General features: G+C 37.8%; 1 protein-coding gene across 1 annotated transcript in view; it reads left to right on the top strand.

Annotated features, from left to right (window-relative positions):
- Positions 1-21,615, top strand: part of LOC106058838 (uncharacterized) — a 44,505-nt gene that overhangs the window by 7,706 nt on the left and 15,184 nt on the right. Inside the window, exons 4-13 of the mRNA XM_056017800.1 lie at positions 1,554-1,688; positions 4,047-4,160; positions 8,879-8,940; positions 9,822-9,905; positions 10,271-10,440; positions 11,436-11,572; positions 13,595-13,684; positions 17,853-18,087; positions 19,766-19,907; positions 21,428-21,481. Coding sequence (XP_055873775.1) covers positions 1,554-1,688; positions 4,047-4,160; positions 8,879-8,940; positions 9,822-9,905; positions 10,271-10,440; positions 11,436-11,572; positions 13,595-13,684; positions 17,853-18,087; positions 19,766-19,907; positions 21,428-21,481 — 1,223 coding nt within the window. The remainder of the gene's footprint in view (positions 1-1,553; positions 1,689-4,046; positions 4,161-8,878; positions 8,941-9,821; positions 9,906-10,270; positions 10,441-11,435; positions 11,573-13,594; positions 13,685-17,852; positions 18,088-19,765; positions 19,908-21,427; positions 21,482-21,615) is intronic.

Here is a 21,615-nt window from a genome sequence, read left to right as displayed (position 1 = left end):
GCAAGAGCCTCAAAGCGGTTCGTTAGTTTCAATTGGAACTGTGCTGCAGTATTGCCGTCTTTAAGCTTCTCTACATTAAATGGGCGGGGTCGTGTGGCTCGTTTTGGTTGGCGTTTCAATCGGAGCTTACATTTGCCACTGACAAGGTAGTGGTCTGAGCCGATATCAGCTCCTCTGCGGGTCCGCACGTCTAACAGAGATGACCTCCATCGTTTGGAGATGCAAATGTAATCTATCTCGTTGAAGGTTTCTCCATTTGGTGATCGCCATGTTTTTTTTTTGTATTTGTTTGTGCTTAAAATATGTGTTTCCAATTGAAAGGCTGTTGGATGCGCAGAGAGAAATCAAACGCTCGCCATTATCACTGATGTTTTCTGCAGAGCCATATGGTCCCATTACATATTCAAAGCCAGTTCGGTTGGGATTGATTTTGGCGTTAAAATCTCCCATCAGTAGAATTAGATCGTGAGTAGGTGTTTCATCAAGAGTGGTTTGTAGTTGATTATAGAACTGATCTTTGATGGTATCTTCTGCATCCTCTGTAGGGGCATAAGCTTGGATGGTAGTGACTTTAATTTGCTTTGTTTGGAGTGGAGCTGTAATGATGCGGTCACTGATCGGCTTCCAAGCAATTAGCGCTGAAGCTGCTATTTTAGACATGATGATTCCTACACCACCAATGTGCTCCTTGACATGTCCTGAATATATTATTGTCTTGCCATCATTGATTATTTGTCCACTTGATGTCCACCGCATCTCGCAGATCCCAAGGATGTCCAGCCGATAAGAGTCAAACTCTCTTAAAAGTTGGGCCAGTTTACCGCATTGATTCAGGGTTCTTATATTCCACGTGCCTATAATAGTCGGTTTCCTTGCGTTGAAAGGCTTGCCATGTATCGGGTATTGGACTTCCAGTTGGCTTTGATCCAACACCGTCATCAGGGTTTGGCCGCCCTCGCCGCATGTATAGTTTTCATTATGTGTCGAGTTTGCCGTTTCTGTAGCAATAGTGGTTTTACAGGGTGGGGTCGCTAGCCCCACGCCAAACCCTCCTCCTTTCTCACCCGGGCTTGGGACCGGCATATGGCGGAGTTGGATCAAGTTAAGTCCCCTTAAATAATTGTTAACGCTATTTTCTCCCTCACGCCCTCTCCGATCAAGTTGATACTTTAAACAATTCTTTATTGTACCTAACAAAGCACAGATCGATAAACAAAATACTCAATAAGCCAATTAGTTCTGTTAATTAATTATTTTGTTTGACATCGAGGAAGGGAAATAGCTTATACATTATTGGTAGGTATAGTTTTAAGGACGAGTTTTTCCCCTTTAGATAAGGTTATTTTTTTTTTATTTAAGCTTTTTTTTTTATATTTTGCTTGTTATGACCTGTCTTTTAGCAATAGATCGTACTGTGTCTTGTACTTTGCTTGTTACGACCTGTCTTTTAGCAATAGATCGTACTGTGTCTTGTACTTTTCTTGTTATGACCTGTCTTTTAGCAATAGATCGTACTGTGTCTTGTACTTTTCTTGTTATGACCTGTCTTTTAGCAATAGATCGTACTGTGTCCTGCAATCCCCAACGATTGCGACTGTCTATGTAACGCTTAGCAAAGAGTCCATAGTGGAGCAGTACCTGGTGCCGCCAGTCAGCGTATGGAGAACCGAATATTATGTACTAAACAAGTAAAATTCTGTTTGATTGCTACATAATTAATCTCATAATTGATTACTTTATGAATAATCTTAGATAAGTATACTATGTGGATAATCTTAGTTTTGATTACAACAAAAATAATCACATAATTGATTACTATATGAATGATCTTAAATTTTAATTATTGAATCAATAATCTTAGATTTGATTACTATATAGATAATCTTAGCTTTGATTACTTTATAAATAATCGTATGATTGATTTCTATATGAATGACCTTAAATTTTATTACTATACGAAAAATCTTATATTTGATTACTACATGAATAATCTTATAATTGATTAATATATGAGTAATCTCAAATTTGATTACTTTAAATCTTAGATTTGATTACTATATAGATAATCTGAGCTTTAATTACTACATAAATATTCTTAGAATTGACTACTATATGAATAATCTTAGGTTTATAAGATATGTATCACCGGCGTCACTTTCGCATCGATCGGCGCTGAGAAAAAAAAAAAGCAACATTTGATTATTTTACGACGTCAAAATTACAAACGTTTCTTTAGAGAACACTTTTAAAACGCTTATCTCTGTGTCTATCTAGTTCAGGGTTGGGCAAACGTTTTCGTTAGCGGGCAACAAACCTAAAAGAAAAGGTTTCTGCGGGCATTATTATTTTTGTTTTATAAAAAACAAACAGAAAACGAATTTAAGTATTGTATTTAAAATTTAATGTTTTGTAGGAGATACAAGTGTTTTGAGAGTAGTTGGTCATAATTTTGAGCAATTCGTATGTCCCATAGCAACGTCTGCATGTTCGTTCGTCTGGCACAGATTTTTAAAGTTTATGATTTTGATTAAAAGTTGCTCACACATATTTGAATATGCAAGAATTGCACACATTCCGTAAATTAGGAAAAGCAGAATTTCTATAATCTTCTTTGAAACTCTTATTGGAAAATCTCTTGCGCACACTCCATTGGCTTTCTATAAAAGCAAGAATTGACTACAAGTTTTTCACACTTTGTCATCAGTGCCTCTACAATAAAGAAATGCCCTTGTACCTTAGCGAACTGATCATTTCATATCTTCCTCAAAGTGCAATGCGCTCCATGGACTCAACGCTTCAAGTGATACCACTTTACTCTCCAAAAAGTTACAGACAGACAACATGCTTCACTACACTCAAGAAGAACATTAAGACCTATCTGTTCAAACCGATTTAGATTAGTTTGTTATTTTAGCTCTCGTGTTTGTGTTTGTAATGTTATCACAGCGCATTCAGCTTACATCATGTTTGTTAATAGCGTTATATAAATTATTATTATTATTATTCAATGGTTTTGAATGATTATTAGATAAACATTCAAGTAACTGTAATCAAACATTGTTTGAAGCATGTCTTGGAAAGTGGGAGCCTATCCCCACTTTCAGCCCCCGGCATTGAGTGTTCCTTGGTTGGTCCTTTAAGATTGATAAGAAATTACTTCCATGTCTTCCATGTCCACTCAGCATGTCCACTCATGTCCACTCAGCAGTGAAAAAAACCCGATATTCTGAGTCACCTCTACGCTATCCACTCGACATTTTAGTTTCAATGTTTTTGCGAGCATGCGCAGTGAAATATAAGCTGTCTTGGGCAGGCCAGACGACTCCAGATTGCCAGAGTGAGAAGACGTGTTAATTCTGTTAAGCTAAATTTTGTTCAAACTACCGTGTTATATTATTAAAATCTTAATTAAAAGTGAACATACAGTTTGGATCACTTTGATTTATAAATCTGTAACAGCTTTAACGTGAAAGTAGATGTATGGGAAAAAAAAAACAACACAAGTGGAGTAATTGTTTCAAGATATAACTCACTAAAACTGACAAAAAGTTTACACACAAAGAAAAGTATGTCTCGCGTTTCTCGGCACGTCCGTGTTAGAGTTCTACGCATTCTTAAATTACGACATACCCGCTAGTTGTTTCATCAGATTCTTTTCAGCCAACAAAACTGTAATAGTAGGCAAGTAGACACTAACAAACATTTTCTTTGTGTAAACGCTAACTTTATTTTCGTACATCGTACCTATTTGTGGGCCCATAGGGCTTTCATTATCTTTGTTAACTATAGCATTCTTTCGACATGTCAGCAATGTGGGTTACTGTGTAACTTAAAGGGCCAAAAAAACAACTATAACATTTACTATCACAACAACCAAATCAATCCGCTTTATTTTTCTCTTGGTTAAACCATAAACACGCGCATACACTCCGGAACACTGAGATAATAACAGAACCATGAGTAATTTTGTTGAAAAAACAAACTTATAGCGTTTAAACTAGAACAGACACATGTTTATGATGTTTATCTCGCTCACTCTTTTTCAGTCTGGCTGGAATGATTGTTGTTACCCCCGAGCGTGAGGTTACTATTGAAATAAACGTCATCGCAAATGAGGAGCAGCTCAGTCGCGACGCTAAATTAACCATTAAGCTGGAGAAGTAAAACAATTTTTAAAGTTTTTTCAAAGTTTTAATTTCTTAATAGTATTAATGAAAGAGGAAGAAAAGAAGAAGACTTACAGCGCTATGCGATGATCTCATCAACTGGGACATGGGTCGTTGATCAGCTATCACCTGGCGTCGCAATTCTGGGCGAGTCTCTTCGACTGGGACATGGGTCGTCGATCAGCTATCTCCTGGCGTCGCAATTCTGGGCGAGTCTCTTCGACTGGGACATGGGTCGTCAATCAGCTATCTCCTGACGTATCAATTCTAGGCGAGTCTCTTCAACTGGGATATGGTTCATTAACCAACTTCCACAAGGCGTTTCAATTCTGGGCGAGTCTCTCCTAACCGGGACATGGTGCGTCAACCCGCTACCTTCTTTCTGGCGTTTCAATTCTGGGCGAGTCTCTCCTAACCGTGACATGGTGCGTCAACCCGCTACCTTCTTTCTGGCGTTTCAATTCTGGGCGAGTCTCTCCTAACCGGGACATGGTACGTCAACCCGCTACCTTCTGGCGTCTCAATTCTGGGTGAGTCTCTCCTAACCGGGACATGGTGCATCAACTCGCTACCTTCTGGCGTCTCAATTCTGGGTGAGTCTCTCCTAACCGGGACATTGTGCGTCAACCCGCTACCTTCTGGCGTCTCAATTCTAGGTGAGTCTCTCCTAACCGGGACATTGTGCGTCAACCCGCTACTTTCTGGCGTCTCAATTCTGGTTGAGTCTCTCCTAACCGGGACATGGTGCGTCAACCCGCTACCTTCTGGCGTCTCAATTCTGGGTGAGTCTCTCCTAACCGGGTCATGGTGCGTCAACCCGCTACCTTCTGGCGTCTCAATTCTGGGTGAGTCTCTCCTAACCGGGACATGGTGCGTCAACCCGCTACCTTCTGGCGTCTCAATTCTGGGTGAGTCTCTCCTAACCGGGACATGGTGCGTCAACCCGCTACCTTCTGGCGTCTCAATTCTGGGTGAGTCTCTCCTAACCGGGACATGGTGCGTCAACCCGCTACCTTCTGGCGTCTCAATTCTGGGTGAGTCTCTCCTAACCGGGACATGGTGCGTCAACCCGCTACCTTCTGGCGTCTCATTCTGGGTGAGTCTCTCCTAACCGGGACATTGTGCGTCAACCCGCTACTTTCTGGCGTCTCAATTCTGGGTGAGTCTCTCCTAACCGGGACATGGTGCGTCAACCCGCTACCTTCTGGCGTCACAAGTCTGGGCGAGTCTCTGTTATTTTCCCCACATCTGCTGAAAAGTTCGGCCCCACGTATTTCTGGTTCGTCCCGCTCTTTCTCCTTCTTGGGGTTATCAGACGGAAGCTTGCATTTTAACACTGGATACAGGCTCTGAAGTATGTAGTCTTACATGGGCTTGATGCTATTTGTCTTTGCCACAGTTCCTTATTCGAGATCTTATCTGGTCAGCGGATCATAAGAATATTCCCGAAGCAGGAATTGATATTAGAATACTACATACATTAAAAATAACATTAAATAGGCATAGTTGTGTAGATAAGGCTTTAAAAATGTTCATCTTCCTATTCTTCAATGGGTCATAGAACCCAACTAAAAGGCAAACGCTTGTTTTGAGTGAAAATCGCGGTACTATAAAAAGCCTGGAGTCAACTGAGAGACACAAGGACTTAGAGGTGGGGTGGCTACTGCTTGGTTACCTGACAAGGGGGTTGGAGCTCAAATCCATACTCGAGCAGAGCGTTTAAAGGCAGCACGGAAAACCTCTTTCAGATACCCATTACTCCATTTGGGCACGAAAGAGATTAGACCAGAGCGCACTGAGCAAGCTGTAAACACGATAGACGCCCGGGCATGCTACCCTGCTCATAGTGGAGCCAGGGTGGAAACGATCGTAAGAGGAAACGATTAGGCTAAAGGGTAGCAAAACAAGATTCCCGTGGGGGTGCCTGAGGGGATGCATCCTCATTGCACTGCGCGGAGTTGTAAAAAAGCTCTCACAACCTTGTCACAATCCAGGCGCTGTTCCTCAAGGGACCGTTTCATAAATGGCGTGTCCCGCACATTAGCCTGGTATAAAAAAAAAAGGAAAATGGCGGGGGTCTTTAGTGTACGCGGTATCTTGCCGCGAGTCTGACCCACCAGTCAGACGGAACAGTGTACACTGTTCTCATTCAGGCCGGTGAGAGGGAGCTCTTGTTCACTTTTGCTGGGCTAGAGTTCCAAGAGCCGAAGGCTCAACTCTACCTGACAGTTTAGGAACATGATAGACGCTCTATATAAAGGCAATTTAGAACCCAATAAAATCACAATGTAAGAAGGAAATGAAAGCTCTACTGACGTCTGAGTGTGGTTACTTTGTATGCAATTATTGAACGCACAAGACATTACGCAAGAGAGCAGTATGATAATTGCGTCTAGGTTAGCGAAGAAATGTAGAAAGACAGACTATCGACAGACAGATAGAGACAGATAAAAACAGACAGAGAAGACAGATACATAGACAGACAAAAAGATAGGCAAATAGATAGATAGAAAAATAGCTAAATAGATAAGATAACATAACATAAGATAACATAACATAATATAACATAACATAACATGACATAACATGACATGACATGACATGACATGACATAACATGACATAACATAACATAAGATAATATAACATAACATAACATAACATAGATTGTTTTTATTGATGACAAGGTGAACTGTTAAACAAGTATAGCCTCGTAGAATCGATAGGTCATAAGATGCTGTCTTTACCAATATTGTAGGTTATTTGAAATATATAAATAGATAGATAGATAGATAGATAGATAGATAGATAGATAGATAGATAGATAGATAGATAGATAGATAGCATTTAAAGATAGATAAATTTAAAGATAGATGCATTTAAAGATAGATAGATAGATAGATAGATAGATAGATAGATAGATAGATAGATAGATAGCATTTAAAGATAGATAAATTTAAAGATAGATACATTTAAAGATAGATAGATAGATAGATAGATAGATAGATAGATAGATAGATAGATAGATAGATAGATAGATAGATAGACAGCATTTAAAGATAGATACATTTAAAGATAGATACATTTAAAGATAGATAGATAGATAGATAGATAGATAGATAGATAGATAGATAGATAGATACACTGAAAGCTAGATAGATAGATACATTGACAGATAGATAGATAGATAGATAGATAGATAGATAGATAGATAGATAGATAGATAGATAGATAGATAGATAGATAGATAGACAGCATTTAATGATAGATAAATTTAAAGATAGATACATTTAAAGATAGATAGATAGATAGATAGATAGATAGATAGATAGATAGATAGATAGATAGATAGATAGATAGATAGATAGATAGATAAAAAGATAGATAAAAAGATAGATAGATAGATAGACAGCATTTAAAGATAAATAAATTTAAAGATAAATACATTTAAAGATAGATAGATAGATAGATAGATAGATTCATAGATACACTGAAAGCTAGATAGATAGATACATTGAAAGATAGATAGATAGATAGATAGATAAAAAGATAGATAGATAGATAGATAGATAGATAGATAGATAGATAGATAGATAGATAGATAGATAGATAGATAGATAGATAGACAGCATTTAAAGATAAATAAATTTAAAGATAAATACATTTAAAGATAGATAGATAGACAGCATTTAAAGATAAATAAATTTAAAGATAAATACATTTAAAGATAGATAGATAGATAGATAGATAGATAGATAGATAGATAGATAGATAGATAGATAGATTGATAGATAGATAGATAGATAGATAGATAGATATAGATAGATAGATAGATAAATAGATAGATAGATAGATAGATAGATAGATAGATAAAAAGATAGATAGATAGATTGATAGATAGATATAGATAGATAGATAGATGGATAAAAAGATAGATAGATAGATAGATAGATAGATAGATAGATAGATAGATAGATATAGATAGATAGATAGATAGATAGATAGATAGATAGATAGATAGATATAGATAGATAGATAGATAGATAGATAGATAGATAGATAGATAGATAGATAGATAGATAGATAGATAGATATAGATAGATAGATAGATATTGATAGATAGATAGATAGATAGATAGATAGATAGATAGATAGATAGATATAGATAGATAGATAGATAGATAGATATAGATAGATAGATAGATAGATAGATAGATAGATAGATAGATAGATAGATAGATAGATAGATAGATAGATAGATAGATAGTTAGATAGATATAGATAGATAGATAGATAGATAGATAGATAGATAGATAGATAGATAGATAAAAAGATAGATAGATAGATAGATAGATAGATAGATAGATAGATAGATAGATAGATAGATAGATAGATAGATAGATAGATAAAAAGATAGATAGATAGATAGATAGATAGATAGATAGATAGATAGATAGATAGATAGATAGATAGATAGATAGATAGATAGTATTTTAAGTGAAACATTAGTAAGTTAATGAGAAATGTAATCGCGAAGGTTTGTACGTATTTTTCTTTGTGTACTCTCCAGTGTTAACAATCCCTCGATATATTTAAATGGATCATTTTTTGAATTCCCAATCTCAATCATACAATCACGTTTATCTCTCCTTTTCTGAATTCCCAATCTCAATCATACAATCACGTTTATCGTCTCGCATTTTTTCATTATAGAAATGAGGGCTTTAAAATCGTTCCATGTAGTCAGGCTTTCCAATCTAAAAAATCCATGATAGGTAAGCTTATGTATCTTTCAATCCATCCGTCTGTCTGTCTGTCCGACACAAATTTTTGGACACGCTATTTCTCCCACACACATTCTCTGATGAAGTTCAAACTTCACACAATTATTCATTGTACCTAACAAAACATGAATTTAAAAAAAAATAAACGGATTAGTCAAATAATTATTGGTAATTAATTATTTTGTTTAATTTAAGGATTTTGTTTATATTTTTTTTCATATAGACCACCGATTCTACAAAACAATGCAATTACCTCCTCAGAAAAGAAACGTTAAATATATTTCTTTTAAATAAAAAGTAAACCGAAAGTTTAACAAATACCCACAGGCATTCAATATCAATATAGAAATATACTTAACACACATTAAACTACTAGATGTTACAAGATCGTCAACATACATATCCACTATCCTATTAGCTCTATATAGTACTAATGATAAGAAGACGACTTCGAGTCCGAATATTAATGACCAATGCAGTTATTCCCGTGGATACGCAGCCTCAGCCTTGACCTACATATTTATTTTGCCACACTAGCGCTGGCATAACCACGTCGTACCTACCTGTGATGCGGCAACGAGCTATTGGTTTAAACTGCCCACAGGTTGTGACGTTGCAGGTCAGTGTTTAAGCCTTCTATAACGGTTGGTCTCGGTGGCATACTCTCTGGACCGTCGTTCGGTGGTCTCGATGATTCCGGGTTCATACCCTGACCGCTGCCATCTCCCGTCGTCCTGCTGGAGGTTTCGGAAGGAACATCGGAAACACGACATGTAAAACATCGGAGACGCGCAATATGAAGTTAGAATTATTTCCTCCAGTCTGCTCTTGTCGTCTGCTTCGATTTGCGTCTTGATCTTTTCATTCCGCAGCATTTCGACTTCACGCAACACAATATTTCGGAATAGTGACTGGAATCTGTTCTCGGGGCAAGAACTCACAGATACGCTACACAAGTAAATCTGTTTCTAAATGTTCTTAATAACAAATCTATCTTTTCATTCATCCATCCATCCATCTATCTATCTATCTATCTATCTATCTATCTGTCTGTCAGTCTGTCTGTCTATCTATCTATCTATCTATCTATCTATCTATTTGTCTTTCTGTCTGTCTGTCTGTCTGTCTGTCTATCTATCTATCTATCTATCTATCTATCTATCTATCTATCTATCTATCTATCTATCTATCTATCTATCTATCTATCTATCTATCTATCTATCACTGCGCAGTATATAATTACCGTCATTTCAAATTAATGTCTTAAAGTAAAATCTCAATTTTTGGGCTCACCTATATATTGCTATCTGTTATTTCTCAGATCTTGTGCTTCCTGAAGATAGAGCCAATAACTTTATCTATTTCACGTTCTGTATACTGCTGCTGGACTGCATCCTGTACGCTTTTAGCCCATTCAGTCAACCTTTCAAAGTAATACACCTAGACTCTGGGGCGACTCAAAGTTACTCATCTGATTCTAACTTTGTTAAGGTAATTCAAACCTACACATGGCTATGCTTAAAGATCAGAGTTAATATACTTTGTGGGTACATACTATCATGGGGATGACGATGTAGCCCCCCATACCAGTGTGCAGGTATTAGGTCTTAACAGCTGTAGTACGAGTCTCTCTCCAAGACCAAGGTGAAGACCAAAACTTGGATATAGCTAGTAGGTAGCAGTGCTGTAGCTTGAGCCCGAGACTAATATTTACATTCCTGCCTCGGCCCATTTCTAGGCAGAGCACTGCACCATAAGCATTGCTGCCTCGGCCCATTTCTAGACAGAGCACTGGTGTGCACCATAAGCATTGCTGCCTCGGCCCATTTCTAGACAGAGCACTGGTGTGCACCATAAGCATTGCTGCCTCGGCCCATTTCTAGACAGAGCACTGGTGTGCACCATAAGCATTGCTGCCTCGGCCCATTTCTAGGCAGAGCACTGGTGTGCACCATAAGCATTGCTGCCTCGGCCCATTTCTAGACAGAGCACTGGTGTGAACCATAAGCATTGCTGCCTCGGCCCATTTCTAGGCAGAGCACTGGTGTGCACCATAAGCATTCCTGCCTCGGCCCATTTCTAGACAGAGCACTGGTGTGCACCATAAGCATTCCAGCCTCGGCCCATTTCTAGACAGAGCACTGGTGTGCACCATAAGCATTCCAGCCTCGGCCCATTTCTAGGCAGAGCACTGGTGTGCACCGTAAACGCCGGTGCATGGGAAATAAGTTAAAATACAAAAGGATGTCTCTTTTTAACTCGACCCCTTAGTGAGGTTGTCACAGACTGTCGCGTGAGGTCTGCGGGACACCCATACTTCCCATTCTCGGATCATTTTAAAACTTTGCATAAGTATTTATAACTAGTGGCACTACGCGAATGAATAAAAAAATTAACCCATAAAATAATCTATTTGTTGTAATTATTTTTTGGGTTTTATATAGGAAGGGAGAGATTAACCTTTAAAAAAAAAACTCTTTCCACAGCTCATGGGCAAACACTTTATGGTTGAAAGCAATTATTTCATGCAAGTGGTAATCATGCTATCCAGTTCTAAAGACGGAGACACGTTTCTCTGCACTGTCCTGCCAACGCATCTGTTTCAATCTAAGTACTTTGTCATGTAAGACTTTACATCTTCGTAGCTTTGTAAATAGCGGCAAAATTTGAGGACAGGGTAACTGAAGGGTAAACGATCAGCTTCCGAACGGAGGGGGTCTGAAGCAGGGCCGGCCCTAGCATTTGCGGGGCCCTATGCGAAACGGATCGCGCGGGGCCTAGTCCCTAGGGTAGGGATAAGCATAATGTCAATTTTTTTTTTTTTGAATTAGAAAATAGGCCAACTTTCGTCTTTACAATACGTTTTTATCAAATGAAATCTCGCAATGCCACTTTTTATTTATTGACACCCCAAAATGTCAATTTCGTCTATTCTTCGGGAGATTTGAATACATTCAAAAAAAGTTCAGGAATTTATTGTATATTTTGACTTTTCATGAGATTTCCTGGAGGCCCTGGGAAATCAGGAGGTCGTGAAAACCCTGTTATTTTATATACGTTATAATGGTTTAATTTAATAATGTACACTTTGTGCGGGGCCTATGAAAGCGCGGGGCCCACTGCGACCGCATAGGCTGCAGTGGCCTAAGGCCGGCCCTGGTCTCAGGTATAAATCTCGGTGAAGATTTTATTTTTTGGACTCCCCTAATGGGTACCTGACATTAGATGGGGAAAGTAAAGCTGTTTTCTCGTTTTACAGCCACATACCACTTTCGTAAGCCGTCGACGACCTAGCGGAAGGTCTGAAAGGCGTACGGGTTACCCCTTAGGAATAGCTGTATATTAGCTTGCTCCTCTGTCAGACAGAGCGCTTCGTTCAGTTAGGCTTACAGTGACCATTCGTTTTAGGCAAACGTGCAACGTCACAACATGTGACCAGTTTAGACCAATAGGTCATTACCCCGTGGTCAGGCCTTCTATAACGACTGCTAGCTGGGGCATTCAAACTCTCCCGCCTTGACTACTGCAATGCCGCGCTAGCAGCTATACCCGATGACAAAATCGCCAAGCTGCAACGTATTCAGAACAATGCCGCATGAAAAACAAGACGAGATTCTGCTAATACTTTCTTGCGCACACTGGCTTCATGTGAAAGCGAGAATCAACTACATGGTGGCGACAATTTGTCATAAGTGTGTCTATGATAACGAAATGCCCTTGTACCTTAAAGAACTGATCACTCCATATGTCCCCCAGAGAGCCCTGCGCTCAATGGACTTAACGCGTCTAGTGGTGCCACGTTTGTCCCTCAAAAGCTACGGTCTGCGGGCTTTTTCAGGGCACGGACCAAAGGTATGGAACTCGCTCCCCATTGATCTCAGATAATATGCTGCACTACTTTCAAGAAGAACATTAAGACTTATCTGTTTAACACTTTTTAGATTAGTTTGTTATTTTATTTCTCGAGTTTATGTTTGTATTGCTATCACAGCGCCTTGAGCCTACATCTGGCTTGTTAACAGCGCTCTATAAAGCTCTATAAATTAAATTATGATTATTATTGTTCTCGGGCTTGCACGCCTAGAGTTTCAAGTTTCAGCTCAACTCTTATGACAGTAAAACTGTATACCTGTGAAATGGTGAGAGCTGATTTGGCGTGCTGTTTACGAGTTCTTTCCATGCCGCATCACAAGCCAAGAGATTAGAGACAGGTTTACTGCAGCGATTGGACCCAATGATGACCTGCTAACTATCGTAAAAAAAACAAAAACGCCAGTTTAAAATCTATGGCCATATTACAAGATATTCTGGGCTCTAAAAGACCCAACTTCAGGGAACAGTACCAGGAAAAAGAAGAAGAGGCAGACAGAGAAACCGATGGGAGGGCAACATAAAAAAATGTACGGGCTTGCCATGGAAAGAGGTTCTAACTAAGACAAAAGGAAGATAGGAATGGAGAAAGACGGTCGAGGAGTCTTGCATGTTGCCCCAACGGTCCAGTAGACAAAGGGTTAGGTAAATGTAAAGGTTACGAGTTTAGCAAGGACAAACAATCAAACAAATATTGTTTGCACCTTTTAGTTAACAACAAAACTTTTATTTTTTAAACATTCTATTTGCACATTTTCTTTGTGTGTGTGTTTAGGTTGTCAAATGAGTTTAAAAATTATCTCCTGATCATTTTGAGCGTTTCAGGAAATGCGCAAATTATAGTCAATAAAAAAGATCTGTTAAGGTAGGAGTCTTTTTTGGTTAGCTTTTTACAAACCTTTTTTTTTTACTTTGTCTGTCTGTCTGTCTGGTAAAAAGTGTGTACACGTTATTTCTCCCACACCCATTCTCGGATCAGTTAGACAAGGCATGAATCAATAAAAATAAAGTAACCAATCAGACCAATGATGCCCAAAATACAGCCCGCGGGCCATATCCGACCCGCGACGTGGTCCATCCGTTCCAAAGTTTAGAAAATCCCTTCTACACACACCAAAAAAAAAATAGTTTGAAAAAAATCTTTTCCTACCTTAGGGTAAATGAATTGGTACTGATAATAAGCCATCATATTTGTTTTAAAAAGAAAGAGTAGCTCCATTTAAAGAACATGAACTTCAACAAATGTATGAAACCAAACACCTAAGACTGCAATCTTGGTTTGATACGCGATTGTACACCTAGGGTGGAAGATTGATGAGAATATTTACCAACAAGAAACTACAATGAGTCGGCTGTAGGGCTAGCTCGCTACAGAGTTGATCATATTTTAAGTAGAAACATGAAGTCATTTTTCCAACGTCTAATGAATAGAAAATGACTTGCTAGCAATGCTGTAAGAAATTATTCCTGAAGCTGTCAACCTTTCCTATAACAATTAAATAGCTAGTGAAAAATATGAGTAATAATCTCCATTGAAATACTAAAAGTACATATACATTTTGATATGTATTCCATTGCCGAGTTTACCGACATATCTGATACCTCTCAAAATCTTGATATGTATTCTCGGTACAAACAGCAGGTTTGAAATCTGAGAAGTTAGTAGCTATGAGGGAGTATGCATAGGACCTCTTCTGGCAAAGTCCTGTCGACCATCACAGAGATACTTTTTATCTTCCTTGGGAGATATTAGTGGGAGTGACTACTGATGGTGCCACAAGCCTAGGTGACAGCAAGAGCTATTAGAAAAGTTGTCAAGTCAAATAAAGCCGAGTCTCTGTGGCTTCATTGAATAATTCACCAACAAAATGTATGTCTCAGTCTGGACCATGTGATGATGATCGTGATAGATACAACAATGTTTGTAGGGGCATCATCGGCCAATGTGTCAATTGCGAAGACAAGAGTTGTAACTGGAACTGGTTGACTTAAACATCTAGACATCCCTGCTTGACAAATCTTCTCAGTCATGAATCAAGCTGAAATATTGCACAATTATTTCTTTGACCTGACATTAAAAGAATATTTTTTTTTGAAATTAACGAATGAGTAAAGTAGCCATTGGTATTAAATTATTTGTTTGGTAACTCGAACAAGGGAAAGTATTCTGTAATAGTCAATGGGTGGTATGCTCTGGATTAGTTCCCTTTATCGTCTGAGTCGTAATGAACACAGACCTGAAAAAAAAAGGGGCGAGACTATAGAAACAACAGATAACTCTACAATCTTCCATGTTTATAAGCTCTCCACTAGCAGAGTGGTTACCGTGTTGGCTTGAGAAGCCTGAGCGGAAGTCTGCACCGTGCGATGATGTGCGTGATATATTGAATAATGTTTGTTATTCCATCATCGATCTGCGGCCAATGTGCCCATGGCCCAGACAGCACTGCAACTGGAACTGGTCGAGTTTCAAAGCTAGACATCCCTGCTTGACGAATTTCAAGTGATTCAGACAGTTGATATCTAATCCGCGCTGCTTGCGGAGACCTTTCTAAATCTGTAGCACAAACGTTTAAAGATGATTACAATAATAAACAGAGCCTATTTGTGAGGACAAACCTTTTCAGTGATGAATCTTCTGTGTTATATCATCGTGTCTTGGACGAACATCTACAATTCTAGATTCAAAGCTTATCTCAAACAGCATGATATCAAAAAGTTGTTTTAGGATAAACGTCTCATGATTTAATGTAAGCACTAGACTCACGGGGTTCTGAATATAAAAAAAAATGTACATTGTCTATTTCCTTGTTTTTTAAATTTTTGTTGACGTGACCGGCGACACCAGTGTCGGAAATAAAAATGGCCCGCCTGCCTAGTAAGGTTGAGCATCACTGAATTACACAATTAATTAATGGTAATTTATTTACAGGCGTTTGAGTGTATTATTGTTTCTAACTAAAGATGAATCGATAAACAACAATACTCATTTAGTTAATGAATTATTTGTAATTAATTCTTTTATAAGACTTTATTTTTTACTAAGACGAAAAGTGCGATCTAAAGGCCTGTAAAATACATTTCTCAGCTCTGATAGTAAGAAATCTGTACAATATCTTCTATCCACACCTTTTTTGTTTTTGTTATATTTTTTACAAAGCTTATATCAACTCACTCGGTCTGTCTGTCTGTCTGTGTGTCTGGTGAAACGTTTGTACACTTGATTTCTGCCATAGCCATTCTCGGATCAAGCTAAAATTATTCCAATTATTTGTCTTACCTGACAACAAAAGAATCAATTTAAAAAAAAATGAACGACTTTGTTAGGTAACTATCTTCTATCTATCTATCTATCTATCTATCTATCTATCTATCTATCTATCTATATATATATATATATATATATATATATATATATATATATATATATATATATATATATATATATATATATATATATATATATATATATATATTCTCTTCATGGCTCAAGAGTTTGGACAAGAAGTAAAGTAAAAATCACTCTTTTCTTTCTGCAAGTCGGACTAGAGTTACCACACGAAAAAAAGAGGAGAGGGGGAGAACAAGTAGTATTCTCCCGTCAAAAAATAGCAGGGCCGGACTTAACCATTGTGACCAAGAAGTCATGGAAAGATCACTCTTTTTTATTTCTACCCCACATAGTTTTAGGGTCGACAAAAAAAAAAGGGGAGGATGAGAACAAGTAATCTACTCTGTAATCACCCGTCAGTAAAGAGCAGGGCCGGACTCAACCGTTGTGGGGCCCTATGCAAAACGGATTTCGTAATTCTTCATTAGTTTGAGGCGCGAGAAGCTTCTTTCACCAGATTCCACAATTACGGGTAATGCATAATGCCGTTTTTATTTATCGCGCGTAGGATTGGCGTTTTCCATACTGAATGACACCCCAAAATGACAATTTTCGTCTATATATTTTAGAGATTTGTATGAGTTTTCAAAAGATTTTTAATAATTTCCGGAGATATTCATGACTTTTTTTTGTATATTTTGCAATTTAAGGAGATTTCCAGGAGCTCTTGGTAAATCATGCGATCGCAGGAAATCTGTTATAAGTTATAAAATGATTTAATTTAATAATTTACACCTAGAATTAGCGTGGGTCCTATGAAAGTGTGGGGCCCACTGCGGTCGCATAGGTTGAAGTGGCCTAAGGCCGGCCCTGCAAAATAGCGGCGTATGCTACGCTGCCAGTCGACTAGTTGGTAATAAATTATTTGTTTGTTAGCTCAAACAAGGGAAAGAATTTTGTAATTGTCTGAAGTAGTGGTGTGCGCTGAACTAGTCCCCCTTTTTTGTCGTCTGAGTCATACTAGAGACAAATCAAGCTCTTCATCATCATTAAATATTTTTAAAGATCCCTTAAGATCTATATTCACCGAGACACTATACAATCTTCCATGTTCATAAGCTCTCCACTAGCAGAATGGTAACCGTGTTGGCTTGAGAAGCCTGAGAAGGCTTGAGCCATAAGTTTGAATTCAGGTCGTTCCCCCGTTGTTGTTTTTATTTTATTGTTAGTCTGGATTTATGACCTATTTGATTTCATGACTGATCCAAACTAATTGATACAACAATCCTTTTTTTATTTTCTTCTTTTTATTTATAACTTATTAACTCTTTCTCTCCGCAATTATTTAGCACATTCTGGTGGAATCAACGTTGGTATCGTTAGTTAGGAGAGAAAGAGTTAAGTCAAGCTAGAATTATTTAAGCTTAGTTATAAATAAATGGATTTTAATACTTAAATTGAAACTTCTATAGCTTTTAACACCCTTTTTGTTTTCACTGGGGAAGGGGGGAGGGTTATGGTGTGGTCTTAAGTGTGCCAATTCGCCAAAAAAATAATCAAAGAAAATCATATCCGAATTTTCCTAAACCCTAAAGTGATATGCGTGAAATTGATTGGGGTGCTGATATACTCTGTTTTTCTCTACAGTTATACTATTCCTTTAGTAAGTTTAGCTAATGGTATACTCTGTTTTTCTCTTCAGTTTTACTATTCCTTTAGTAAGTTTATCTAATCATCATGGGAGGGCAATTTTCTACGTGGAACTGGAAGTGCAAGACACGAAGAAACGATACACCTACGAGATCCTCAGTACAGCCAACGAGACCTTCGGCTGCTACCTCTACGGGAATAATACGCTTCAGCGTTTCATTATGCCTTTCTTTATTGACAAACCTGAAGATAGTCTTACAACTGTTATGACACCTCAGTCGACCACAGTAAGTACTTTCTACAAAGCTTGCATAAAATCACATTGTTATTTTTTTTTTTTTTTTATAATTAATTTATTTTTTATTTTGTGTTGTCAGTTAAGAGAAATAGTTGTGTTAAATTTCAGCGTAATTCGAGATTGGGTGTGGGAGAAATAACGTGCACAAACGTTTTACCAGACAGACAGAGAGACAGACAGAATGAGTTGATATAAGCTTTCTAAAAAAAAAAAATTATAATCGCATAGATTATTTGTTGTTAGACTTGATCTATTACAAATGTAATCACTGATCCAAAACCAGTTGAGTTTTTTTTTTAAATTGAGCCTAGTCACCCTATTTAGTATGAATCTAGCCAATTTATGTGCACACAGAAAGGCAAGGTACACACTTTCAGCCCATGTTACATAGCGTTAGTCAATGCACATAAAGCGTGACCAGGGAGAAATGTTTCGGGATTCATATCCCCCCTGACATAAAAGTCCCCTTTCTTACCCTGGGAGGGGTTAGTAGTTTTGCTTTAGCTTTTTTGCTATTATTGTAGGTGGGGGTGGGGGGGGGGGAGTTTGGTTCACCCTATCCTCAAAATCTCACTGGGTCCTATGAATAAGGAAATCATGCAGGAATTTATGCAAATAAACTGAGAAACACTTGAGCACTCCCCTCCCCGGGCTTCTCCCTGGGCTTTATTGATGTATTTCAGGGAATAGGAGATCTTCTATTCACCAGCACTTTTTTTTTTTTTTTGGGGGGGGGGGGGGAGAAAAAAATCAGGATATTGTGCTGTAGCGCTATTTGGAAGAAAATTCTAAATTTGGTTGTAACTTCACTTGACTTTAAGGAGACATTTTTACAATAACTCAACTCAAGTCACTCCTTCATGGAATCTGGACAGCTGATCTCAAATAACGACTTTCCTAGAAATTTAACAGTTGGTGTATTTCGCTGAGAAAAGAATTACTAGCCCGTTGGCCCACACGGGGAAAACTCTAGTTTGACGGTTATCACTTTTCAAGAAAAAAAAAACTGTAAAAAGATAAATTGTTCTAGAGATCTATATCTTGGATTCTAGGTCTAGATGCAATATCGGTTTTGAAAGGAATATCGCGCTCGGGAATTTCCGAATGTAAGATATAATTGATTAAAGAGTAAAATAAATTACTGTTCAGGAAAATAGTATGCATCGTCTTCTAGGTATAGATCTAAAGGCCTGTCATTGGGATATTATAAAGTCTAGTACAGGGGTTCTCAACCTGTGGGTCGCTACCCCCTTGTGGGTCGATTGACGATTTGCCAGGGGTCACCTAAGACCATCGAAAATATGGATTGGATTTGTTTACTCTTCTATTGCTGTATGTGAGTGTCGGGGGGGAAGGGGTCGCGGCAGAGTGGGGGGTTGTACAAAGGGGTCGCCGAGAATAAAAGATTGAGAACCGCTGGTCTAGTAGATCTATACATTCGCTTAACCAGGATTCTTTCTCGGAAGGGGGGTGTAAAAAAATTTGCCTTTTTTTTAAAATCTAGCAATTACTAAGCAAACGCCCTGTAAGCTGCATTAAGGAATTATTCTCTCTTTTTAAAAATTAGTTTTAACGTTATTCTTGTTAGCTCTACTGATAGTGACATCTCCATTTTTCTTTTTTTTTTTTTTTATTTTGTACCTGGTAATGATTTATTTGGTTCGAAGAATCCAAATTTCACATCAGAGATTCAGACTACAAAGGCAATTAGCCGAGATGTACAATGTTCGAATAGCACCGTGGTCATCGACGATAAGATAGATAATGACTGTGATGGCTATGTTGACGAGGAAGAAGAAAATAACAAAGGTAAGCTTCAAAGCTTTAACAAAGTTTATTTAAAAAAAAAAAGAAAAAAAGCAAAGCTTTATCCAAGGAAAAGAACCTCAGTTCCTCAATTTTTTTTTTTTTTGTTGATTCGTATATTCAGAGCCGGTCCTAACAATTGCGGGGCCCTATGCGAAACTGATTGCGCGGGGCCTAGTCTGGGTGGGAACAATGATAATAAGTGAAAATTATGATTTTGTATTAGAATAAAAATAAATTCGACTTTGAGTTGTATTTATTCTTTACTATGAAGAAAATTGCGATCAAATTAACTTTAATTTACGAACCTTGCAACCTATGGCATATTTATATGCCAGTGACTATAAAAGTAAATAAAGAAATGTAACTTCCGATTAAGGTGAAAATTCGCCCGATTATTACATTTTATTACATGAAAGGTGACAATGCCTTTTTTTCTTTTACCGCGCGTAGGATTTGCGTTTTCCGCAATGAATGATACCCACAAATGACAATTTTGACTATTTTTCAGGAGATTTTTTATGAGTTTTCAGGAGATTTTAATAAAATCAGGAGATTTCCATGACTTTTTTCGTATATATTCTGTAATTTAATAACTTCACCTAGAATGAGCGCGGGGCCTATGAAAGCGCGGGGCCCACTGCGACCGCATAGGTTGCAGTGGCCTAGGACCGGCCCTGCGTATATTTGCATGGACCATGAACATTGTGGAAACTTGATCCGAGAATGGGACGTGGGAGAGAAAACATGATACAGAATAATGGAAATAACTCCACATATACAGCCATTCTTTCTCAGTAAGAGTGTATAAATCTAGATAGTGACATGCGCTTTTTTTAGTTTTCTTCCATCCCTGACAGTGCAATGAAATCGATCCTTAGACATCCCATTGTTGTTTTTGTCCTACTGGTTTAATCGTCCCCTCTAACGACTGTTTAGATTTTTTTTGAATTGCTATAAAAATAAATCCGTGCGCCATAGACTATTTACCCTTGTCTACTCTTTTGTGTTTAAAAATACGCTTTTTAGTTTAACTAGGCCGTGTGACGTAATTGAAACTTTTTTTTTGTCTTATGACGTCATTTGAAATGATTTTATTCAATGAAAATCTACAAGAAATCGTGTGCCGATGTCCATTAACCTTCGGCAACTTTCTCATATTAAAGAAGAAAATTTTTAGTCTAACTAAGCCGTGTGATGTGTGTGTGTATCGTCAGTTGGGGACGGCTCTGAGTTTGTGTGATAACACTAAACTCTCTGTAACTTTGTTCCCTATTGTTTTTTATAATTTTATTTAATTTGTTTTACATAAAATGTGTTTTATAACCTACTTAATTTTACTCCATACCCATCTGGCATGTGTCACTGACATTGAGTCTGATGATTGAAGAGTTTTATAGTTAATGCGAAGAGTCGAAGACCCATTGGTGACCAACATATTTTGTCACGTCGCACCTTGTCTGCTCTGATTTTATCTGAATATTAATTTGTTTTCATAATTAAATATATTATTTTTTTTAAAGATGATGATGATGACGACAATATTGACGAAGACACCACATCAACTAACGAATACGGTAATATAGAGATAGATAGATAGATATATAGATAGATAGATAGATAGATAGATAGATAGATAGGTAGGTAGGTAGGTAGTTAGGTAGGTTGGTAGGTAGGTAGGTAGGTAGGTAGGTAGGTAGGTAGGTAGGTA

This window comes from Biomphalaria glabrata, chromosome 18 (genome assembly GCF_947242115.1).
Source record: "Biomphalaria glabrata chromosome 18, xgBioGlab47.1, whole genome shotgun sequence".
Taxonomy (NCBI): domain Eukaryota; kingdom Metazoa; phylum Mollusca; class Gastropoda; family Planorbidae; genus Biomphalaria; species Biomphalaria glabrata.
Note: the sequence above shows the minus strand (reverse complement) of the source record. Positions and strands in the feature narration are given on the sequence as shown.